Genomic DNA, 26,956 nt, shown 5'->3' on the forward strand with positions numbered 1-26,956 from the left:
AACCATTCACATGAAGCATAAATACAGTTATTTCCATTCAAATTAAAACAAAATCAAAATTATAGAAACAAATAGGAAATAAGCAGCAACCAGAATCGAAAGTGACAACTAAGAACATTCTCAGAACATAATTATTCCGGAAAGACGGTCCTTCGAGTAGCAACAATAATAACAACAATGCAGAGTATGTCCTTGACCCTTGATGTAAGTGCTAAATAATAATTTCATAATAAGCCCAATTATCCTTAAGTGCTATTTCCAGTAGCGCCATGACCATAACCTTTTAATTTTATAGAAGTTACAAGGAAGTTATAGCGATTTATGTTTGAACGTGTTACTCTTTTTTAAAAAAGATGATTAAACTAATATTTTCGTTACACTAAAATAAACTTTTGAAATCGAACAAATTTAATCTTTTTTCAATACGCCTTCTTGAATGAATGATAAACTGATAAGTGATATGAAAAACTAATTTTTATCTTTTTTTAAATCAAAACCATTGATAAAAAAGTATCAAATCATTTTTGATAGACAAGGACAATAAATAATAGATTTTTGGCGGAAAAAAAAGATAAATTCATCGATAATGACAACACTATTAAACGAGTGAATTTCCTTGCTGAAGTTAGTATATTTTTCAACCTACACGTACCACCTAGCTTGAAATAAAATGGCGGAATCAACATCAACCCTTTTATTAATTGTTCTCAGTTCATTATTCATAATAATAGTACGTTGGGCTGTAAGAAGGTACCGAAAACATCAAGTTTTAAAGCAGTATGGAATTCCAGGGCCAAAACCGAATTTCTTCGATGGTCACATGTTCGCCTTAAGAAAAGAAAACACACCACACAAACTTATGGAAACATGGAGGAAAAAATATGGTGATATTTTTGGCTATTATATGGGAGAAGTGCCATACATTGTTGTAAATGATTTGGACATTATCAAAAAAGTAAGTAATATTTTTTTTCATCGAGAACAATTATTCAATATGGATTATTAAATAATTTTGTAAGAATTTTCTAATCGTTTCATTTAAATGTATTCACATTTTCATAAATTTTAATGTAACATTTTTGTTTCTACTTTTATAAGATTCATGCAATTCAATGCATTATTGTATTGTGCACTTTTGGAATTTTGATTGAACATACAGCTCAGAACATGCACGACTATTAAGTTTTCTTTATTCATTCTCAGTATTTTTTGAATCGTTGTTGAAGTTGTAGTTCATTAGAGCTGCACAATGGGCTATTGGCGACGGTTTGAAAAACATTCCTGAGGATGATCCGAAGACATGCCCTCAAAATGTTGATCCTCTGCAGAGGGGATGGCACCTCAGCTTCGGTAGCCCAGCGAACTGCATGCGAAGTCGAGCACTTTACGGTAGAACAATTTAACGAGGACCAATACCGCACACCCTCGGTCCCTGCGCAGACTGATCCAAGTGGTCCCCTACCCGCTCATTGACCACAGCCAGTGATGCTTGACTTCGGTGATCTGCTGGGAACCGTGTCTTAACGATCAGTCCACTGCGGGACGTATTTTTTGAATCAGTAAGGAGTTTAGAAAGAAATTTCTGTTGACTTGTTGAGTTTTTTTTAGTGTTAGATGTTTTTCAGCGTCGCTGTTTGGAGAAAAAAGTGTGGTAAGTTACCCTAATGTACAGTAATGATTGGTATTTCTGGTAAAAAAAAATTTATTTGGTAATTTTTTCATTCATAAAGGCTTACCAGAAATATTCTGGTTCTCAAAATTATAGTTCTTATTTCCACACATTTAGTAAAACATTCAAAACAGAAAAGTAAATTTCACTGAATAAACAATTTTTGTGCTGTGCTCTGGGGCAAAATGACAAAAACAGAAAAGTAAATTTCACTGAATAAATGATTTTTGTGCTGTGCTCTGAGGCAAAATGACAAAATCAACAATTGTAACTGCATTGTATCACATAATATAGAATCATGTTTTATTGGTTACCAAAGCACTTTGATAAAAAGTATTGAGCTTTTTGATGTTACCATGTAGCAAGAAACAGGATACATTTTACCATATTCTAGTAGTGGTGACCATACTTTTTTTCTCAATGTAGTCAATGAGAATTTCTTTGATAAAGCAGAGGATATAGTTTCCTTTTTTAAATTTTGCATTGCTCTTAAAAAATTAAAAAGTTAAACGCCTTCTTAAATAATGTAAATATTTTCTTTCAGGTAATGATTAAAGACTTTCAGCTGTTCAGCAATCGACCAAAATTGTACATGAATATTAAGCCTTTTGACCATTCATTAATTGCCTTGGATGATATCCGATGGAAAGAAGTGCGTTCCATTCTTTCGCCCGTATTCAGTACCAGCAAACTAAAGCTTATGAAGAGTATTTTCGAGAAAAAAGTAAGTGAATGATCACAAAAATTTACATTCTGGATTTCATGGAAAGTTTTCAAAATGTACAACATATTCCCGATTACCCCAGCTAATGATTAGAACACAGGAAATCGAAATACGTGAACAATTTAACCTCTTCATTACTTTGGTCCAGATTTGGAGGACCTTTACTTCTTAGCTTCTAAAAACACACGATAAGAAACTATAGGGGAGATTGGGGTCAATTGTAACATTTTTTACTTAACTATTTTTAACTAACAAAAAATCCAATATATTATTAGTATTAATTGACAGACGAGTAAAGTAGACTATCCTCTACTAGAAAAAAAACCTTATTTTAAATGTTATTATATTAGTTATTAACAATTTTTGACAGTCGTACACTTGTTACAATTGTCCCCACTTACGGGATCAATTGTAACAGTTCATAAATTCAACTGAAACATAGTTAATTATACATATTATCATAGTTGTAATATATTATTTTATTGATCAAAATAGTAGTGATATTTTAGGAGTAAGAATAATAATGAGCAGAGACCTAAAGGGTTAAACTTTTAACTTTAAGGGTTAAAAATCTTAATTTATGCTGTGAAAGGTGACAAATAAAATAATGCACATGCAACCTAATGTAAATGATATAGGAAACTATTGGTGGTTCTTAAAGAGTTAAGTAATGGATTGTAAATATAAAATTATTTATTTTCAGCTGTTACAATTGTCCCTTTACTTATTGTTACAATCTTCCCCAAGACGCCATTTCAGCTACATTTGTAAGAAACAATGCTAGTTAATTAACAAAACTAATCTTTTTTTTAAAAATGTTAATTAAGGTGTCCACTTACATATTCGGTTAATAATTTTTATTTGTTTAAACAAAATTACCTAGGAACCAAATCTAGAACCCGACACTCGAAATTTTTGCTCTGTTACAATCGTACCCTGTTACAATTGACCCCACTCTCCCCTAGTTTTACCTTCGCTGAAACATTCGTGGACGTTTAAGCTCTCTGCGACAAAACTCTCTAGCACTAATATCTTTCTGCTAGATACTTTTAATAATAACAACCATCTATGTTACAGCCGGGATAGCATGGTCGGTAGGGCGCATGTCCGTGAGCTCGTGGGTTCGAAAGCCGCATACCGAAAACTCCCCGTGTTGTAAAATGGTGACTGATGCACGTAAAATCTGTAGAGTTGCAAAGTCCTCCATGTTCCCATAGCAAATTAATACCTTTAGGGGTACTGAATTGGAGATTGATCGTTCTCTGATTCAGGTCAAAATTACGATCTGTGGATGTATGAATGGGTCCGCCCTATAAACGGGTGTGACGTATGGGCGTGGCAGAAGTCGAATTCTTGGCCATAGATGGCGCAACTGGAAAGCAAGAACAATCGCACCCCTCTGATTTAACAGGCATACGTCAATAACATCTATGTTACTAATTTAAAAGAACAAAAGCGCTATGTTTACAAAAAAAAACAATAATATTCTTTTTTAATTGAACATTTAATAATTTTTTATTCTAATTTTATGGATGCATTTTGTTGGGAAGGAGGGGCGCACAAATTATTTCCTTCTCATTTTGCAATAAAAAATCATGAAATCCGTAGAAGTAATTGCCGAAAAAAAGATCGACGAGGAAAACATGCGAATCGGAATCCTCAAATGCATGTTCCGTTTCGAGAATAAATAATATCGTACAAAAATATCAGAATTAAAAACTATGGAGAAATTAGAAATAACTGCCAAAAATTCGATAGAATTATTGCCTTAAAAAGTAAATACTCAAATGCACGATTCGAATGTTCCATATTGTTTGAAATACCTCGGGACATTTAAAAACAGCATAAAGTCAATATCAATAACTGCTGAAAATACAATCGAAATTCTACATCGATTTACGATACTATCGGCTTAAATTGAGAGAGTCAAAAAGTAATTATCTAAATGCATGATTCAAATATTTCATGTAATTTTCTGTAGAAACGAAAAGTAAAATTTTTTGCTTTTCGAAAGAAAAATCTTTCTACAAGAACTCTGTAACGTTCTGGGACAATTTCGCCGTGCCACTGTGATTTTGCCGCGGGGCATGTAAGTTATTTAGTTAGAAATCCACATAAACAAAAGTGATTTTTGAAAATTGACGCTAAGTTCACGTGCTTGAAAATGTAACTAATTTTAAATACTATATATTTCAGTTATTCTGAAAATATTTTTTTTATTTTGACTTAGTAGTTATGCGATCTATATGAACGGCTTAAATTTATATTTGCTTAATTATTTAAAAAATTCAAGAAAATGCAGGTCTACGCATGTCCGTAAGAACAATTTATGGGACAATTTATGAGGCAATTACATGTCTACGCATATACGTAAGGACAATTTATGAGAGCGTAGTAGTCAAATGAATTCTCATAGTATTATAGGGATTCAATTTTATATCATTATAATATATTATATCCTTGTATTTTAATTAATTGTTATATATTAATGTATGTAATACATATATTTAATAACTTAAACTTTTTTTCCTAATTTTGAAATTTTACCTCCAAGAATGAAATATTTTTTTAAAGTTAGATTCCTTTTAATAATTATTTATTTTGTGTCATTTGCATAATTAAAATAGTTTTTAAACTGAGATTTGATGCATTGGTATTGCATCAAGTATTGAATCTCATTGTAAGAAAACTTCATATTTTTAAAAAAAATTCTAGATAATTATTTAATCTATACACCATTGTATTTAAATAGACCGTAATATAGTTAAAACCTGTTACTTAGTTAAGACCAGAGTTCCACGTGCGTGGACTTAAAGTTATTCGCCTCATTATTCGAAAAATATCAACATAGAATTTGGAATTTATATATTCAAAATGTCCCTGTTGAATGTTTTCATTTTACTTTTATTTTAAATGTTGAAAATTATATTGTTTATTTTTTATTCTCAGGTTGATATTGCAGTCGATATTGTAAGCAAAAAAGTGCAAAATAACGAAATTTTTGACATTTACAAAATATTTCAAGGGCTGACGATGGACACGATTTCTTCCTGTGCTCTGGCTATGAAGACTCGTGGCTTGGAAAATCATAACGATCCAATGATGTGTGCAGTGAGTCATCTACAAATTATATTATTTTAATTCGAAATTATTTCATTCGATGAATCATTGAAATCGTGACTGTAGCGTATCTACCACTACAAAAATGTAATTCCAATTCACTAGTATATAAGACATGTTAACTCTATTTTATGGTGGGGTAAATTTTCATAGATGAGGGTTGTCATTGTCGATATCTGCTCCCTCCCCCCATTGGTGACCCGGACGTGATGTGAACACGCTCACCTTGGCAGAAACGCCCATTACGATTTGAACGTGCCTACTTCGATGGATGGTCCACATTGAACAGTTGACTTGCTACTTGTGACTGTGACATTATGCACCTCCTCGTGCTTATTGCTACTCAGTTTCGATCACAAATTACGCACAACCTATTCACTCGACTGCTAATGGCAACACAGGAGCAACCACGACCGTGAACTTAATACAGCTCTCACGATCTGCGCTCAAAAAGTACGGTGATCTTAATACAGCTCTCCCCGCTTCTCACGAAACAGCATTAAATCAACTAGTTTCATCCGTTCATCGAATTCTATCACACATATAATTCTGGTGGGGGAGTACTGTAGCGTATCTACCACTACAAAAATGTAATTCCAATTCACTAGTATATGAGACATGTTAACTCGATTTTATGGTGGGGTACCTTTTCATATATGAAGGCTGACATTGTCGATAACAACTATCCCCATATTGGTGACCCGGAAGTGATGTGAACACGCCTACCTTGTAGCAATGTTACCAATTACCAATTATCACCAATGTTTAAAATTTAAATTTTCTAGTATATACGGCATGCTAGGGCATATTTAGTAGATCTAAATAAATAAATGAAATATAAATTGAATTATTGTAATTGATTTTGAACAATCTAGCATTATATGAACATTTGAATTAAGAGTTTGTCATACTTAATGTTCTAACTCACCAAATCATTTGCAAGATAAACACAATTTTTACAAATGAGAATTCGTTTTATAGAAAGGTAGTAGAATAAGATTTATTGTTTACGGTTAATTTTGTTTTAAAAACTTCTCAACAACCGAAATGACACTTTTTTTAAAATTCAGCTGTTTTAAATTTTCAAAATTAAAGCAAAAAATAGAATTGCATATTCAGAATGTCCTGCAATCAACAACTTTAATACATGCATATAGAATATTTGTCAACAATAAGATCAATGCATGTAACAGGATCGCATATTACCATTTGAACTATAAAGATACAAAAACGCTATTGGAATTTTTTGGAATCACTTTTGTGAAAGGCGGGAGGAAAAACTTCAAAAACCAGTGCGATTGCTTGATGAAAATTGATGGTTTTTCTGAAATTCACTTTTCATCTCTTTTTCATTTTTTTAAAGATTTTAGTCTTTTTCTGTGGTGATTCCTTAGATTTCGATAAAGTTTTTGCTTTTTACTTCTTTAAGGAATGAGTAACTTTATTTATTTAAAAGGATTATTTATATTTTTAAGAACTGAGATGGATTCTACATTGTAAAAAATTCAGGATCAATTTACTGTCGAAAAAAGATACATAGAGTGCCGGTGCAGTTTACCGTAAAATCTATTTTTACCGGATAATGTTACGGAACAAAATTCTGATATACCGTTATTTTCCAATGATAATCACCGTAAAATCACTGAATCACTTTAACTAAATAAATATTGCTGCAAGCTTTACAGTAAAATGGATATTTACGGAAGATGCGCCCAAAGTGCCGGTACCGTAATTTTTTACACTTAATGGAGAACATTGCTTAACATGCGTTAATGGAGATCATTGCTTAACAATCTGAATCAAAAATCGCATAATAGTTAAGCTAAATTTTTTGTTTTAGATGCGGTCATTTATTCATGAGGCTCATTCCCCGGCCATCACTCTTGGCGTTATGTTCCCAATTTTGGAAACTATTTTCACCTTCCTAGTCAATAATTTGGGTAATCATAGCCAAATGAATTCCCTCATCCTAGGAAACCTGGATAAGGTCATTAGTGAAAGAAGGAAGAATCCTGAATTAAGGAGTATGGACGTACTTCAACTTATGTTGGACATTAGTGACGAAGGTAGGTCAATGCTTTTCTTTTCCAGGACATTTAGGAAAACTTCAAAACTTATTAGGTATTTTGTTGTGATCAATTTACAATTCTTCTTCGCACCGACGATGATAGAGGAAAATAACATCGCTAATGCTCACTGTATTTAATTAATTATTTTTTATTTATTTACTTGGAAAGTTATGTTCTAGTTTGGTTCGTTTTCAAAAGTATCTTTACCAAACTGTTTGTCGATTTCGAAAAAAAACCTTAAATGTACGTCGTTTTCGATTAATTATTTTTTGATGATTTGCATATCTATGGTAATAAATAAAGACGGTAAAAAAAGATTACTTTTTCTTAACAGTTTACGTTTAATTTAAAAATTTAAAAACTAGCTAAAAAATAACATTTTTATACACAAAACTTGCAAACGTTTTTTTTCGTTGAGTAGTTAAGCTACACGAGACCCAATAAGTTCATCTTCAGAGTTTGTTTAATATGGTTATTGTTATAAAGAAAGAGCCCGTTAACGTCAGATCTGCGTTGTAGTATAAAGATGGGAAATTTTTCTTCGCAAGTAGTATGCTACAGCAAGTAAAAACGCTTAGCTTTTATCAACGTTGATTCATGTTGTCTTTGTTAGGCAACAAGTGGCAAAAATGAAAAAATATTATGATTATGTTTGAATGTCAAGTTATGTATGTTTCTATATATGTTGGAAGGAGTTATAGAGTGGGGGGATAGAGTGCATGAAGAAAACCGATTGGTTAAGCTTTGCAGATGAAATTGTATATTAACCGAACCCACAGGTATCCAGCTTCTACAAGAAAAAGAAAGGGTCTTATTTGTCATAAAATCTCAGGCGAATCACATGAAATTAAAGTTTTAAATACCCTTTCAAATACGAATTCATATCCCTATGTAAACGGATTTTTCGGTTTTTTCTACTGGTCGAGAACTAGAAAAGCAACTAAATTTATTTTCGATTTCAGAATTTAAAAATTGGAAATGAAACCTTTATTTTCTAATAGCAAAATGTCCTCAAAAGCGTTTCAATTCTCCAATTTTGTTAATTAATGTTTTCCTTAAGTGCAGAACTACTTAATTTCATTTATATTTCTCGAATGCGACTTTAAATATTACACTGAAGTGTTATCAGGAAAAAAATATCAGTCTAAGGAAAACCGGGTAATAGTCCAAAAAAACCTACCGTTAAAAAAAAAAAAACCTTCAGCGCAGAAATTACCTGGTGAATTAACAGTTGATTCAATGCCAATTAACTTTAGAATGTCGATTAACTGCATGGTGCAATATCAATTAACTTTAAAAAAATTATTGTTGGGAATGACTGGCAAGTGTATATTAGAGGCAATTAAATTAATGTGCATTTTTATTGCATTTACTATAAGATGTTATATTATAATTTATGCACTTCACCGATACCTACTACATTGTTTTTAAAAGGTAAAGAGCTATTGTCGACTAAATCTGCCATAGGTAAGAAATTCAATTAAAAAATTCAATTCTCCATACGAAAAATAGAAATAAAAAAAACCTCCTTCTAAATTCTGATATCAAAAATGGATGCAAGCTTTGGACTCTTACGCATCAATATTTACAATAAATCATCTAGAGAAATATTTTTATTTCTTGACAAAAATACACGCATGTAATCTCTCCCTTCACCACTTGTAAAAGAAATTAAAAAACCTCTCTCGTTGGCTTCCTAAGCTTGGAAATGTAAAACGAAGCTCAAACTTCTAGCGCAGTTTCTTCATGCCCGTGCCATCTGTAAATACTCTCCATTGACGAATCACCAGAACTGAATTAGTAAGAGAACAGCAAAATCTCACATTCATCCACATCTAAAGCGTTTCACTTTAAAACATTTTTTAATGTAATTAAAAAAAATAATGCTTACCAAAATTCTCCTTAAAAATTCTCTATGATAGCAGAGAATGAAAATTTTATAGATTTAAATGAAGTCTTTTAATCAATATTTTAAAACTGTTCTGGATAGTTGAATGTATGACTGATACGTTGTTTATCTTCACATATAGAGAAAAGCAGCAGTACAAAGTTGTCTACAATTGAAGTGATAGCAAATGCACATTTAGTACTCATAGCAGGATACGAAACAACTTCCACTGCCTTAGCATTCATGCTTTACTTGTTAGTAAAACACCAAGATGTCCAACAACGCCTCTTTGAAGAAATCGATGGAGCTCCCGATGCGAGCTACACCACAGTTCAAGGTAATTAGAGAACAGAAGTTCTCCATTTATATATATATATATATATTGCATGCTCTTTTTGGACTTATTTTTGGAACCTTTTTTAGATTTCGCTTTCTTTCAGAATCTTTTATAGAACAGACAATCCAAACAAGCGCATAGCATAGAAAAATTCTAACCTTTCTTATATTCTGCAGTATCAATTTTAGTTCCAAATTTAATACTGATTTCTTAAATTTAACATTAAAAATATGAGATTTTTGTATGGAACAAAACATATGGTCATATACTCCGTTATTTATAATTTTTGCATCGTGGTTACAATCTGATTTTCTGTGGATAATCCATTTGGTTTACTGCAAATGAACTGCGTAGATCAGTTGTCGCCAAACTTATAAAGTTTCGGAGCCATCAATTCTTTTTTTAACCAAAAATGTCCTGGTTAGCTTGTAGTAGCTGGAGATTGACAGTTTGTATTCAGCCGTTACGGATTATGCCATATTCGACTTTTAAACTACCAAAAGAAAAATTCAAAATTTTGTAAATAAGTTCACGACTAATCGCTTCATACGAGAGTAAATTATTCACAGTATAGTTAAGATTCAGATTTACACAAAACATTGATTTACACAAAATCAAGATTAACACAAAACCTTGATTTACACAAAACCGAGATATGCACAAAACCTTGATTTAAATATTCATTATAAAAACGCACTTGAGCCAGGGAAGCACAAGACGGAATTCACAAAGTTTGTTGTGCCATATATACAGGGTCTTCATAATTAAAGTTCCACTTTGAAATGGCTATAAAAATAAAACTACCCAACCAAATGTCATCAAACTTGGTAAATGTCTATAAAAGGTCATGGGATTTTAGTTCCCGCAAAAAAAAAGAATCAAAAATTCACCACCAGCTGAGAATGGCGCTGTATGCAATAGTGTTAAACAAATGTGAAATATGCAAATTTGTTTTACACGTCATGTGACTTTGCAGTTATAAAAGTGAGGCGCCTTGTCTGAGCTGTCAGTGTTCTGAGTCGACAATGTCTGTTATCATGCAAGACCGTGCTTTGCTCGTGAAATGTTACTATGAATGCGACAGCAATGAACGGAGGGCTATACAAAAGTTCCGTACTGTAAGAGGAAAACGCCGAGGTTCAATGACACCGCAAGGTTTACGGCAAATTTACGGTAAAAGACGTGCAAAACAAATTTGCATATTTCACATTTGTTTAACACTATTGCATACAGCGCCATTCTCCGCTTGTGGTAAATTTTTGAACTATTAATTTATTTATTTATTTATTTTTTTTTTTTTTGCGGGAACTAAAACTCCATGACCTTTTATAGACATTTACCAAGTTTGATGACATTTGGTCGGGTAGTTTTATTTTTATAGCCATTTCAAAGTGGAACTTTAATTATAAAGACCCTGTACTTGTAGCTTGCTTACTTTATTATCATATAAAAATTTTGATAAGAAATATTTTATTTAGCTGAATGTAGCATAAAAATTGCAGTTAACTAACTTCTGCTACTTTCTTAATTTGTGTTGTCTTTACTTGTGTTACTTTCTCAATTTGTGCTATTCATTTAAAAAACGTTAACATATTTTTATTTCTATTACGATTAAAATTCGCGACTATCTTAATATATATATTTTTTGTTTCTTCAGAGCACCGGTATTTAGATCAAGTCTTCAATGAATCCTTGCGAATATATCCTCCCATAACTGGATTCGTAACCAGAGAGTGCAAACAAGACTATGACGCTGGACCCTTCACATTCCCTAAGGGATCCGCAGTATTGATACCCGTTTGGGACCTTCAACATGACCCAGAGTTATACCCGGATCCGTGGAAGTTTGATCCAGACAGATTTTCCCCAGAAAACAAGAAACACATAAAGAGCATGTCTTTCCAGCCATTTGGCGAAGGTCCCAGAAACTGCATTGGATCCAGATTTGCACAACTCGAAGCGAAATTGGTTGTCTTTAAACTCTTAAAGAAATTTAAATTCGTGCCGTGTGAGAAAACTGAAGAAAACATCACCCTTGTGACGCCAACTTTAGGAACATGTCCAAAGAAGGGTGTTTGGTGCAAAGCTTTGCTCCGAGAAAGCAACAGTTAATTATAACTCCTGTTATAAAGGACTTCACCTGTTATGAAGGAACATAGAACACTATCATTTTTAATGTTTACTATTTTCTTCAATTTTTTTATGTATATTTTCATTTATATAATATATTTGTGTAGAAAAGACATTGATAGCATGTTCCTTCAAAATATGTTTTTGCAAAATATGGTCATTTAAAATTTGTTTCTGTGAAATATATTAATTTAAAATAGATTTCCTGGGTGTATCTTTCTTTTCAAACAGCAAAATTACACTAAATTCCCCTACTTATCCGACAATTTTCTGCGCTGAGGAAAAGAAATGTGATCAAAACTACCAGAATATGATGAAATTTAGCGTGTTTCTGGCTCTTTGGGAACACTAAAATGCTCAGTAATTTTTACCCTAACCCTTTGGTAATGATTTTGGTAAAATTAACAATAAAATACGGTAATAACGCATGGTAAAGTAGCATGTATTTCAAAAACATTTTTCAATGTTACTTTAAAAAAAATTTAAAGTTTCAAAAATACTTGTATTAAAACATAAAATCTAGAGACTATGTTCATACAGAAAATACTTCTATGAAAAGCGTGAAACTGAAATATTCGAAAGTTATCATAGTGATTAGATAGTTATTAAATTAGTTACTTGATAAGTAAAGAAATTGTGTTCCAATAAATCTTCGTAAGTAAACATAGAGGAAGTAGAATTTCTTTTCTGCTGAAGAGCAGCCTTGATAGATATTTTCAGAATCTATGGAGAGAAAAAAAAATAAATAAATAGACAAATAAAGTCAAAAATAGTTCTTAGAATATCGCAAAAAATATTTCAATCAGAAAATAACAAAATCTTTAACAATGCTTTAATTTGTAATAAAGATTCTAAAAATTTGTTATAAGGATGATTTGGAAACTCTTTGTTTATAAAATAATTTTTTTAAAAAACGAAAACAACGTAAATTAAGTCATTTAAGAAAATAAATTCCTAAATAAACCGTCAGTCTCAAACCGCCATCACACGTCTCCGCTGTGGACACCTGAAATCACTGAGGTACTCTGGAGGAGAAAAGTGCTTTGCCCTCTGTACCAAGTGCTTTTCGGCCCAGGCATCCCCTGAACATCTACTGGACTGCCTCGGTCTTTTAAAACAAGACCTAATTGAAAGACCCTTACTTGTTTTATACTTCTTGAAGGTGAACAATCTCATGGACCTTGTCTAGCTAGGCTAGAAATGGGGATTTGAAAGGAGAAGAAGAAAATAAATATTTCAATTTGTTTAAGAGCAATTTTCTAAATACAAATAGCCAATATAGATAAACAAGATTAGAACTAGATAACAAGAATAGCACTTCTAAAAAGAACTAAAGGGAGCAAATAAATTAGTAAATTTAAAATGAACTTGGGACACGAAAAATATAAACTAAATTTCTGCAACTTTGCAAAATTGCATGAGTTACAAATTTTTTTTTCTCAACAGAAACAACGTAAGCAAATTAAAATATTCAAGAAAACAAATGTCTTAATTTGTTTAAGACTAATTTTCTAAATACAACTAATCAAAACAGCTAAAAATTATGCTATTATTATGGAACAAGAATAATACTTGCAAAAAGAACTATAAGGAACAAGACAATTAGTAAATTTAAAATAGACTTGTGAAACCAAAATTGTAAACTAAATTTCTGAAACTTTTCAAAATTGTATGAGCTATAGATATTTGTTTCTAAAGAAAAGCAACGTAAGCAAATTAAGATATTTAGGAGAAAAAAAATTTCAATTTTGTGAATAATTTTCTAAACACAACTAATTAAAATAGCTAAAAACTAAGCTGTTTATATGAAACAAGCAAAGAGCTTTGCAAAAAGTACTTAAAGGAACAAAAATATTAGTAAATTCACAGTAGACATGTGACACAAAAGTTGTAGATGAAATTTTTAGAACTTTTCAAACTTGTATAAGTTATGCATATTGGTTTCTAAGCCTTCTGATAAAATAATTATACATTTATCAAAGCAGATATTTCTCATTAATTACAGTTTTTAATTCTAATTTAAGTTCTATCAATAGTTATTTATTAGCAGAAAAAAATTTTAATCTTTGAAATTTTAAAAAAAAATATATATCTAAATTGTGTTTCTGACACAACACATAGACATTAAACAGATGGCTTTTTCCTTTCACAGTTTACTTGTTAAATTAACTCCCTTATTTTAATTTGTATCCCTGACCAGTGTTAAAGAGTACTTTCATATTAATGGTGAATTGATACATGTAAAAAATTTCAGATCAACTTTAAAAAGTTCTGCGCCCTGAGTAAAATTAATTTTTACCCTAAGACTTAGCACCGCAATTTTTACAGCAATATTTATTTGATTACAAAGTTTAAGTAATTGCACTGTAAATATTGTTAAATAAATGATCTCTGATCTTTCTTTCCTAAACCAGGAAGTATAAAAAAACTGGAACTGTTTCTCCTTTCAGGTTTTTTTTTTTTCAATTGAATATAAATCCCAAAGTATATCGTTTATATAATGTGTTTTATTTTTCGTTTAGATTTTCCTATCAGTGCGAAGTTCATCTTCCCTACACTCCACAGTGGGCCAGCATCCAAAGTTTCGTGGTCAAAATTAGTATTTCGATAAAATTTGTTTCAAAATTTGGGGATTTTATTTAGGGGTTTTCACGTGCAGGTAAATTGAATTCATAGTTGAAATTTAGAAATACACTAAAGATACCCAAAAAAACGAAATGGCGGTTGAAATATGGCGAGCAAAAATAAAGAAAATAATATAGTGCGTTTAAATAAATAAATATAGCAATGAAAATATAATAATTTTCGTAATTTTATATTAAAAATGAAAAGCAAATTATATTTCCGAAGCAATATTACAAAATAATGCAAAAACATGAAGAAAAAAACATAATTTTTGTTTTTTGATATATTTTGTCCACCTTTGCAATGCGAGCAAAATGGGGCAATATTTTTTTCGAAAGAAGAAACGTCGAAGAAGACAACAAAAAAAGTAACTCGTGGAACTTTTTGGAACTAAGTTTCGAAAGTCATTCAAACATTGTAAAATGTCAAATGGTAAGATATAAACTATAAGTTTGTCAAAAGTATTAAATAATCCAACAAATTGAAAAATTTTACTATAATTTCAGACTAATTACTCTGATAAAAATGTAACAGTAAGGTGAAATTCCTATATATATTTCTGAAATAAAAATTTAAGAGTTACATTTAAAAAAAAAAATTAACATGCTTTTCATTACATTGTACTCTCGTTGGTCTAAAAAGTAACTTATAATGTTTGGAATGATTATGGTTTGGGCTATATTAAAACTGCCTACACGTATTTTAGTTGAAAATTTAATTTTTTACTTTTGGCCAAAGACCATGGTCTTCTGGCCTATAGTGCACTCTGTAAAACATGCATCATATTAATAGCTGTGTTATGCCTTTGCTTAATTAAATACTCTATATAAAATCATATAAAAATATTTTTTCTACTTATATTAAAATCTTATGGATATTCAAGTACTAAAGTCAATTCAATTTCAGCCTTAATAACGTAGGACTCAACGCTTCTAAATGAAGGTAATCTTTTACCATCAAATATTACAATAAAAATTATGATATATCAGATTTTTTGGTTCTGTAAAATTTTACGGTAAAAAGTACTGGTATCCTATGTGCTAGTATTTTCTGTCAAAATTTCATCTACAATATTTATATCTATTACTTTTACACTATAATATAATTTTTATATCGATATCTATTGCTTATAAATAATTCGAAATTGCTTATTTACATCCGTCTTTTTAAAATTGACTGATTTCTGTAAATAATTTATTAAATTTGATCGCTTTATAATTAACCCTTTGACGCAGATTGGACACCGGCGTCCTTTTTATATTTTTTTCTGGACGCTCTAACTACGCGTTAGAACATGTTTTGGTATTTTTTTAATAATAAAAAACATTCAAATAATTTCTTAAAAAATTCTGTTAGATTATTAGAATTATAATTGCACTAAAATACAAAATACAAAAAAAGTAGTTTGAAAAAAGGTTTTTCCGTGATATATATCAATTAACGAATTTATAAATTGAATAACTTCTTAGTCAGTTATGAATAAGAAGTTATTCAATAATGAATAACTTTTTTTAGATCATTAGACCTTATTTGCACATACAAATAAGTGCAAATTTAAAAATTATTGCTTAAAGTGAGACGCTTTTTTTCCCTTTAAACCACAAAAAGACACCAATATTTCATGCTGTATTTCAAAGTCATATATAAGCAAAATGTTAAATAAAGTATTTTTTCATGTATTTTGATATAAATTAATACGAAATATTGAAAGACATTATTAACAATATTTATAATGAAAATAATGTGTAAAAGGGCTAATCTGTATAATTGATTTTTAAAATTGTTTAATGATACTATTCTTGTTATATAAAATGAAAAAATACTTTAGACAAGCATACTTATTAGTCCAAAAAAAATCTCGTGCTTCTTTGTTTAAAAAAATTCTAGATTCTAGATTCTAGAATATTCGAAAAGAATTTAATTTTTTTTTCAATACTGATTTATAATTTTCAATATTGGATGAAAAATTTTTTTTTTATTTTAACGATTTGTTCTCATAAACCTAAGCTATCTTAAACAGATAAAAATAAAACCTCTTATTTTATTTATTTATTTACAGTTTATTGGATAAACTCTTTATTTTTTACACAATCTTTTACTCATATCTCACATTTACTTTGTAACAAAGGTCGTATTTTTTTTCGTAGTATATTTTATCACAAGTCATCGAATAATCAAAACTTATGCCTGTCTTAAATAATGCAGCAATAGAATAAAACTAAAAAAATTTTGTGCTAGCTGAGCTTTTATTTGGATGAAAAGGTACCCTTTTCTGAAAGGTAATTAAAATAATTAACCATTCGCCAGTGTCTTTATATATATTAATTGTTTGTAGTTTCATTCAGTATCTATGTTTGTATGCAAAAAAAAGCTTTATATATACATATATATATGTGTATATATATATATATATATATATATATATATATATATATATATATATATATATATATATATATATATATATATATATATATATATATATATATATATATATATATATATATATATATATATATATATATATATATATATATATATATATATATTTAATATATATTATATATATATATATTTAATATATATTATATATATATATATATAGATAGATAGATAGATAGATAGATAGATAGATAGATAGATAGATATTAGGCTTAGGCATTTCCAACGAGTTTAAAATTTGTCTATAATTATCAACAGAAACATATACAGTGAAACTTCTCCTAAAGGCCACCTCTACTTAAGGGCCACCTCTATTAAGGGCCAATATTTTGAGGAACGAAAATTTTCCCCATAGACATAATGTTAATTTTCCTCCCATTAGAGGGCCACATTTTCCTGACTACCTCCAATAAAGGCCATTTTTCCCCCGTCCCATGAGTCCCCCGTGCCATATTTATCAAACCAAGAAACGCTAATAGAAGTAAATAAACTGATATCCCAATCCAAGGCGTTAATAAGTGATGCGATTTTAACTAATTTGTTTTATAGAGTTAAGAAATCATTAGAAACTAAAATTGTTTGGGAAAAAATTGCAAAAAGTAAACAAACTTCAATTGAAAATTTTTTTAAACATGTATAAAAACTTAAAATTTTAATAAACAGTTTTTTTCTACATAAATTTTGATATCCTCATTTTATTTTTTGGTCACCCCCATTTAAGGGCCACCCCCCATAAGGGCCAATTTGCAATGGAAGGACAGGTGGCCCTTACCGAGAGGTTTCACTGTATCTCAATTACTATTGTTAATGAACCACCGAGAAGTATAATTCCTTGGTGCATTACATATTTTATCTTATGCATTGACGTCATGTATGCAAACAACGGAGTTGAACAATATACACATTAGGAATCACAAATTAATATTTAAATGAAGAGAGGACAAAAACACTATCAAAATCTAATGAATCACTGGGGTTTAAGAAAGTTAAAACTGTAAATCATCACACCCTGCTTGATTACTGTAAACAACAGTAAGGATTTGATAAGTAATTATTACAAATGAATTAGGTTTCACCAGGAGATCATAATTGTTTCTTATTTTTACTTCTTGCTTTGCTCCCTAGTGATTTGACAGACTTCGATTCCTGTTGTTTTACTTGCTTAAAGATAAATTTCTGATCCAGCTTGCAGATTTTTCGTTTTCGACAGGTGTTCTGAACATATATATTAATGGCCGTGATAAAAATATTAAAATACATACCAAGGGCCTCAATTTATGGTTTGAGGTGACTTATAATTCATCTGACATTAGACCACCTTTGCTTTTAATTTTGTACTATCTATAGATATATTACAAAGCATTGAATTCTTTGCATTTTGATGCTCTTTTGCATTTTTTTAAAATTGTTTTTCAGTTTAAGAATGTATGTGACACTGACTCTTATTGGCGTCTTTTTCTCCTTCATTGTTATCATCATATCCAAATGGGCCATTCGGAGGCATTCGATCCACCAAACGTTGAAACGCTACGGAATACCTGGACCAGAACCGGATTTCTTAACTGGGAATCTGCGCCAATTGAAGAAGGATCCTACGCCAAATGAGCTCATGTCTGCTTGGATCAAAAAATATGGAAACGTATTAGGATACTATGTGGGAGAAGACATATTTGTGGTTATTAAAGATCTGGAGATACTGAAAAAGGTAATATTTTACTTCTTAACATGTAGGCAGCCGATCACGAATTAAAGCCCCAGCGTAGAAATCTGCTTTTTGCTGACTAAAAGTCAATCATGTGTGATTCAAAATTGGCAATAAAACAAGGCTACGTATATCATGCTGATTTCTAAGCAATATTAATAAGTTTCCTAACGGAATATCTTGACTAAACACCAGCCTTTGATATCCAGAAGAGTAGCTTCCTGTGATGACAGGTGAAGGAAAGCGAAGTCCTAAGTAATTGTTACATAAGCATGTAGACAATTAAAATGAAAGTCACATACAGGGTCGCAAATTAATATTTGAGCAAAAAAAACGAAACAATAGTAAAATCTGACGAATCATTAACAAGGAATGCACGATTAAAGAAAATCAAAGCCTATTTTATTGTCTGAGTGAAAAGCGTTGCTTAGAAACATCTTCACATTTCAAGGAACGATCTTTCTGGTTTTTATTCCAATTTTATTATTCGTCAAACTTTTGGCAATATTTCTACTTCTTCATATAAATGTTAAATTGAGACCTTCTAACGGGTATGCTTTTTCACTTCATTCTTGACAAGATTTATAAAAATACGTATTAAAGACGATACATAATTGCAGTCTGAAATCAATTTTAATGGAATCGTATATAAAAAAAAAGAAACTGACTTGTGACTTAAGAAAAATTAAAATTGAACTAGCAATAAATAACAAATGTAATTACAGATTTTTTTTAAAAATAAAGTTGTTGCTGTAGTTCATTTACGTCGCACTAGAGCTGCACAATGGGCTATTGGCGACGGTCTGGGAAGCATCCCTGAGGATGATCCGAGGACATGCCATCACATTTTTGATTCTCTGCAGAGAGGATGGCACCCCCGCTTCGGTAGCCCGACAACCTACACGCGAAGTCGAGCACTTTACGGTAGAACAGTTTAACGAGGACCCATACCGCACACCCTCGGTCCCTACGCAGACTGATCCTAGTGGTCGCCCACCAGCACACTGACCGCAGCCAGTGATGCTTGACTTCGGTGATCTGCTGGGAACCGTGTCTTAACGATGAGTCCACTGCGGATCTTTCAAAATAAAACTTACTAATTTCACTGAAAAAAATATAATTCTTATTATGTCATCAACAAGTTCAGTTCAAAGTTAGTCAACCAGAGCTTTATTGCGATCTAACGATAATATTCCCGCGAGCTGCTAGTTGCTCGCAATCGAAGGTTTCACAATCACACTACACCAATAAACATTTTCTTTTTCGGTTTTTGCACTGATATGAAATTAAAAAAGATGAGTAAAAATTGTTATCAAAAATTTTCCAACTAATAATTTTTATTACGCTATTATTGTTATTGGTAAATATTTATTTTTACTTAGATCTTAATCAAAGACATCAATGTGTTCAGCAACCGACCAACATTATTTGTGGATGTTGATCCAGCACCAAAGACTTTGGTCGGTCTTCGAGATAAAAGATGGAAAGAAGTCAGAAATATTGTCACTCCAACTTTCAGTTCTGGAAAAATTAAACAAATGACGGATGTTTTCTCCAAGAAGGTAGGTAAAAAACACTCTTCTATTTTTATGTTTTAGTATTTTCCTATGACTACTCTCAATATTTCTAGGAATTGAATCGTCACAGAAATGACAAACTTGTGAGGCTGAACTAGATCGCTCGACCATCAGCACTCAGTCAAAAGAGTGAATCCTCTAGCTGCTAAGGACCTTTTTTCTATCACTTGCTTTTCTCTTCGCAAATAATCCTTCTTGAGTGAAATAAAATGATTTTAAGCATTTATAAACTGAAGTTTCAAGCAAGCTTTCAATATTTCTAGGAATTGAATCGTCACAGAAATGACAAACTTGTGAGGCTGAACTAAATCGCTCGATCATCACAGCTCAGTCAAAAGATCGATTCTTCTAGTTGCTAAGGGCGTTTTTTCTGTCACTTGCTTTTCTCTTCGCAAATAATCTTTTTTGAGTGAAATAAATTGATTTTAAGCATTTATAAACTGAAATTTCAAGCAAGCTTTCAATATTTCTACTCTCAATATTTCTAGGAATTGAATCGTCACAGAAATGACAAACTCGTGAGGCTGAACTAGATCGCTGGACCATCAGCGCTCAAGCAAAAAATCGAATCCTCTAGTTTCTAAGGGCGTTTTTTCTGTTATTTGCTTTTCTCTTCACAAATAATCCTTTTTGAGTGAAATAAATTGATTTTAAGCATTTATAAACTGAAATTTCAAGCAAGTATTTTTTACTAAAATTTTTTTTAATAGTTTTTATTTAAAATAAGTCTTTTCTTCATAGGTTGATATAACTATTGACCTTATAATGAAGAAAGCACATTCGAATGAAGGATTTAATATCTCTCAACTTGTGCAAGGACTGACCTTAGACGTGATTGCAGCCTGTGCTCTTGCAATGAAAACAAATTGCCAAGAAAATCCTGATGATGCTCTTCTCTCTAATGTAAGAATAAAATAGCATATTAATTTTCTTTTTTTCTTCGTTTTCAAATAAAAACTCATAGGATGCCTGGGGTGATTGAAAATACACATAATTTATAAATAATAATATAACAAAAAGCACATTTTTAAAATGCATTCGTTTATAATGAAGAAAAGAAATATCTAAAGAAAGAACAATAATAATTTAATCAAAAATATAAAAAAAATATATATATATATAGAGCAGCTTAAAAAAATTGGGGAGAAGTGGCTAATATGGACATTTCTCACTAATTGGTTGAAAAAACGATATTTAATATAACTTTTAACTCGTGAAGTACTTTTGAACAATAATTTTGATGTTTACTTGCATTATGATTTTTATGTTGAATTATATAATTGTGTAGTTTTCAAGAAAGGTTGCTTTTGTCTATGTTAGTCCCATTGCACAAGTAGTGTGGACAGGCTTTGAGGCTAGTGTAAACAAAATTAATAGCGAATTAAGTAGTAGTTTTTTACAACTCAGAAAGGTATATCTAACGCCTAAATAAAATTAATTTCATTCTAAGCCTCATTGAGGAATAAATATTGACATATTTTAATTAAAATACTAATTCGTAACAGCATTTAATAATAATGATATAATGAATGCAAAACTTTACAGTTTAAAGATATTATTAATTTTTACTTTTAAAAGTGGAGAGCGTAGATCGAATTTTAAGTTGAATCAGTTTTAATAAAAATTGCTTTAATTAAACGATGAAATGGCCCGAATGGAAAATAGCGCACTGTGAGCATGGCTTACTTAGTGATATTTTCCTTACTGGGGCAATGAGAACATTTCTCAAAAGAGAAGACGGGAGCATTTGTTGATGATCTGTTTTAGTTTGGGACATGGCAAAAAATTAAATATGTATCGAAAATTAGTTTCCTTCTCTAGTTTATTTGTATTAAATTACATCCGCTTAAAAAAATTGTTAAAACATCCCCAATGAATTTTCTTAAAACCTTTAAAAAGTGGTTACAAATATTTCATAAACTAAACTCAGTGGCACGACAGCCAAAAGAGGGCCAAGGCCTACTGTGCCCATCTCAGTTTTCTCTACTTCGTGCTCTGGGGTGCAGGAGCAGATGTTCCAGTCAGGCGGTCAGCCGAACGCGGAACCCCATTGTTTAGTTCCCAAGCATGCTTGGTACTCATTTATTGACCCACTGAAGGGATGGAAGGCTGAGTCAGCCATCCCTGGCCCAGGATCGAACTAGGGACCTGTGGCACGACGGCGCGAAGCGCTGCCGCTCAGCCACCAGGCATCACAAATATTTCATACTAAACGTTTTACTTGAGATTATAGCCACTGTTTGTAAAGTTATATTTTTCTACAAAATCCTTATAATTTAGGAAATTAATAATCTGAAATCTCTTGCATTTCTAACCAATTCATTTCTTTTCTCTTGGAGATTGAACGAAATCAGTGGGGACATTTATAGGAATGAAAATTCCGATGAACGTTGCAATAATTAATATCGTAATCGTGGAAACCACACACAGGTTCCTTCACCGTGTCTCTAAACCAGCTCTACGAAAGCATGTGTTCGTTTGTGCCTAATGCTGGTCAATAAAAGCTATACAGAGAAAGGGTTAATGTCAACATAGGTTTAAAAAACCCCTGCTTTATTTGTAACATATTACCACCATCACCGTTTCTTGAAATTCTTAAAATAAAATATATTAAGGAAAGAGTAAAGAGAAAATAAGAAAGTTACTTACCTTAAAATCTTCTTTTACAGATTTCTACTAAAATATTCAAAGCGTGGTACATAAACGGCCAAAATCTACCATATCTCACTGAAAAGATTTTACCTATAATTAAAAGAGTTATTTAAAGTTTTCACTCTTGCTCCATGTGCATAGTAGCCACCCTCTACCCTACAACAAGGTTGTACTTTTTTTTTTCTTTTTAAGACTGCGCTTAGTTTCTGCCTTCATTTTTTGATTGGAAAATTTTATTCCCTCTTTAGTTCTAAGGTTAAAATGTTTTAGTTTAGTCTTTTTTAACCAGGATATATTTGACCGTTTTTTTCTCCTTTCAATGTAGAAAGGATGTATAACTTTTAACAGCTCAAACTCTGTATCGTTATTAAATCACTAATCAATCAATAAATCAATATTAATCATTTATCAGAAAACAATAAGTTATTACTGAGAAAAAAAAAGCCATTTCCTTGTTGTGTATTACCTTTTGATAAACGAGTTACATATATGAGTGCAAATTTTGCTTCAGTTTGCATATAATCCAGAGATATGGAGAACGAAAAGATACAGAATAATACCATACTGAGAAAATATCACATGTTTAACTGAAGCAACTTTCAAGATATAAATGCAGTAGCACAATCCTGAGAATTAAATACAATACCGAGATTTTGTATAGAGCTTGCCTAACGTTAACTGTGATTTTAATCTTATCTTCAACAATGGTACTTCTATTTGAAGGAAATTTTTTGCGCTCAAATTACGTTAGCGTTATAGCGTTGAGAGGATCCGCAACATTTTGCAAAAGCTCTCCAATATTCTACGCCATTTACAAGTTACAAAAGAATATTTTTTCAAATTAAAGTTTTATTTATTTAAGATTTTTAATGGTACTCTAACACCGAACTAAATATCTGTAACTAAGCATTTAGCTTTTATTTTAGGTAAGGACTATTATGGACACACAGTACAATAAATTAGCTGAATACATCATATTATTTCCTTTTATGTCTAAAGTGATTAAATTACTTGAATTTACAACGCCCTTCAAACAATCTATGGATTTCATTGCGAATCATATAAGAGGCGTGATTAAAGAGCGACGCAAGATCCCGAACTTCAAAAGTGCCGATATTCTGCAAACTCTTCTCGAAAGCAGTGAAGAAGGAACTAAATGTAAGAAAAAATAACATTTATTCACAGTATTTTTAATTCTAATTAACAACCGTTTTATTTTATTTATTTCAGTAAATGAATCTTGTTAAAACCAAGATTTTTGCTTCTAACTTATAGACTGCCATAGAATATTGATAAAGTAAAGTAAAGCATTTCAGCAACAGTTCGCTGTGGGCCAGGAGAGTGAAGGAGGTTAAGCTTAACCCCTTAACTATCGGTTAATTTTCAAGAAAACGGTCATAAAAGTGCCTATTTTGCCAAATACACATATTTGATTAGTGCTGACATCTAGTTTAAAATAAACTAACTATCTACAATTACCTTAATATGAACTCTCCAGCCCGCCAATTTCACGGGAGCAAGAAATAGAGGGCAAAACCTCACCCCGTCATTTTCACGGGAGCGAGAAGGAAGGGGTTAAACTATTCCTTGAACAACGGAGTGTTTGTGTCTATGAGGTCAGCAAATTGACAATCAAAATCAAACACTTGCATTTCATAACGATAGCTCAGAATTTTTTTTACACAGTCACATCACTACTCAACGTAGATTTATTATCTTATTAAAAAAGTGAAAAGTGTAGACTTATAATCTTAAAAGTGAACAGTGATTAAAAGTGAACAGTGATCTTATTGAAAAAGTGAATTGCGTAGATTTATAGTCTTATTAAAAAAATTAAAAGTGAATGATTTTTTTTAGAATCCTTTTAATTTAAATCAAATTATCTACAGACAGTATTCTGCAGCCGATTAAGTTCTGTACACACATTTTAGTTTAATCAAAAGTTTGAAAATTTAAGAAAAAAATACAATTTGTTTTAAAAGCTTTTTTTATGCACAATTTAAATTTTTTGCTTTAAGAAATGCCTTTTAAAATCATTGTTCTGATTATAAAGTTATTGTTCTATACTGTAAAAAATTCCGGATCAAATTACGATATAAAGTGCGGGGACTTTGGGTGCATCATCTGTAAAATCTATTTTTACCATAAATTACTATACTATAATATTGACCGTAATATTTATCTAATTAGAGTAATTCAGTGATTTTACGGTAACTAATACTGTAAAAATTGCGGTATATCAGATATTTTGTCCCGTAGCATGTTCCGGTAAGAATGAGTTTTACGGTAAAAAGTACTTGCCCTCTGAGTATTTTTTACCGTTATTTCATTCCGGTTTTACAGTATATGTAATTGCTATATATATATATATATATATATATATATATATATATATATATATATATATATATATATATATATATAATATATATAAATCAATTCAAATTCTCCTATCATTTTAGAGGGATATAAGATTTATAATCCAATGTAATTTATTTGTTTATGCGTATCTCTTTTTTAATACTTCTGTTCCTGAAGAACTTTTTACACTCACTCTAAAAACATTTTACTCACTTTAAAATAGCTATTTATAAGCTTGTTTAACTATTTTCTCAACTTTTTTTTTTCTTCAAATAACTGCCACCATTTGGTAAACGCTTTCAAGCAAGGAAGAGCAATTACGTAAACATAACCGTTTCTATTTACAGCTGGAAGTGGAACTAAATTAACCGAAGAGGAAGTTGTGGCCCAAGCTTTCGTAGTACTCATAGGTGGCTATGAAACAACAGCAACAGCTTTGGCTTTTACTTTCCACCTGTTAGTAGCCCATCCAGAAATACAAGATCGTATCTACGAAGAGATAAAAGACGTAAAGGATTCGGATTACGCAACGCTACAAGGTATACTACTAATATTTAAGCAGTTTTTAAAAGCTCTGATGTTTGGATAAGCTTACTGTTATTTAAATTTAACTCTTAGTTTAAGTTTCTCTCATTTTTAGTCAGTACCTTCAGTAACTGTTTTAAATAGCCACTGTTATATACCTTATTTTATTGCTAATTTTACTAAATTCACAACCAAAGTGCTTTGATCAAAATTAACGAGCTTTTTAGATGTTTCCTTAGAGCAGTGTTTCCCACACGCGTACCACACTTTGGGAAACACTGCCTTAGAGCCATAAACACTGCATATTTTACCATATTCCTGTAATATTGATCATATTTTTTTCTCAGTGAATACATTTTGCAATGGTATATCCAATCTTCAAATTTTATTCTTTTACAGGATTACAGTATTTGGATCAAGTATTCAATGAGTCCCTTAGGTTATATCCTCCTGTAACAGGCTTCCTAACCAGATTTTGTGATAAAGATTACAATATCGGATCGCACGTGATTCCAAAAGGAGCGAACGTTTTTGTTCCAGTGTGGGACATCCAACGTGATCCAGAATATTGGCCGGAACCTTACAAATTTGATCCAGATCGCTTTTCTCCCGAGAACAAAGGATCGATTAATAACATGGCATTCCTGCCCTTCGGAGTGGGTCCTAGAAACTGCATAGGTGCTCGTTTTGCCGTGCTGGAAGCAAAAATGATTCTTTTCAAGCTGCTGAAAAAAGTGAAATTGCAACCCTGTGAGAAAACGGAGACAGAACTTACTTTGCACTGCCATACTGTGATAACTTGTCCAAAGTACGGCGTGTGGCTGAAAGCTGTTCCAAGAAATTAAGAATTATAGCATTAAAAGCTAATGTCCCCAACTTTCGCACTATTGAATTATTAACATGCATAAGAAGAATGTGTTTTATATAATTTCAGATGCTCACTATTTACATCATTAAAAAAAAAAAATTCACATTTGTGATATTTTTGTCTTTTTATTTTAATCACACTTGAGTGCTTGAGAAGTTAAGTGATTATGCCTAACCATGTGACTTAACTCAGATTTAATTGGCTACCTTTAAGTGACGTCACGTGTGTGAGTCGAACCTGATTAGTTTCTGAATCAACGAATGGCAC

At 31.1% G+C, this 26,956-nt stretch overlaps 1 protein-coding gene across 1 annotated transcript; it reads left to right on the forward strand.

Moving 5' to 3' along the window:
- The first annotated feature begins 535 nt into the window (after positions 1-535).
- LOC107440659 (uncharacterized) lies at positions 536-26,722 on the forward strand. Its single transcript, XM_087156745.1, has 13 exons — positions 536-955; positions 2,214-2,393; positions 5,343-5,504; positions 7,354-7,579; positions 9,613-9,807; positions 11,465-11,914; positions 13,384-13,390; positions 18,421-18,709; positions 20,089-20,268; positions 21,025-21,186; positions 23,862-24,093; positions 25,644-25,835; positions 26,221-26,722. The coding sequence occupies exons 1-13, from the start codon at positions 671-673 to the stop codon at positions 26,664-26,666; spliced, it is 3,006 nt and encodes a 1,001-aa protein (XP_087012871.1). The 5' UTR covers positions 536-670; the 3' UTR covers positions 26,667-26,722.
- Positions 26,723-26,956: the final 234 nt, after the last annotated feature.

The sequence above is a fragment of the Parasteatoda tepidariorum genome, chromosome 1 (genome assembly GCF_982258835.1).
Source record: "Parasteatoda tepidariorum strain Cologne lab strain chromosome 1, Ptep-v5.0, whole genome shotgun sequence".
NCBI classification, from domain to species: domain Eukaryota; kingdom Metazoa; phylum Arthropoda; class Arachnida; order Araneae; family Theridiidae; genus Parasteatoda; species Parasteatoda tepidariorum.

Excerpts from the sequence above, each read along its gene's own strand:
- LOC107440659 (XM_087156745.1), top strand. The coding sequence starts at position 671 with ATGGCGGAATCAACATCAACCCTTTTATTAATTGTTCTCAGTTCATTA. Across the intron at positions 7,580-9,612 it reads GTTGGACATTAGTGACGAAG|AGAAAAGCAGCAGTACAAAG; the intron begins GTAGGTCAATGC and ends CTTCACATATAG. Across the intron at positions 9,808-11,464 it reads GAGCTACACCACAGTTCAAG|AGCACCGGTATTTAGATCAA; the intron begins GTAATTAGAGAA and ends TTGTTTCTTCAG.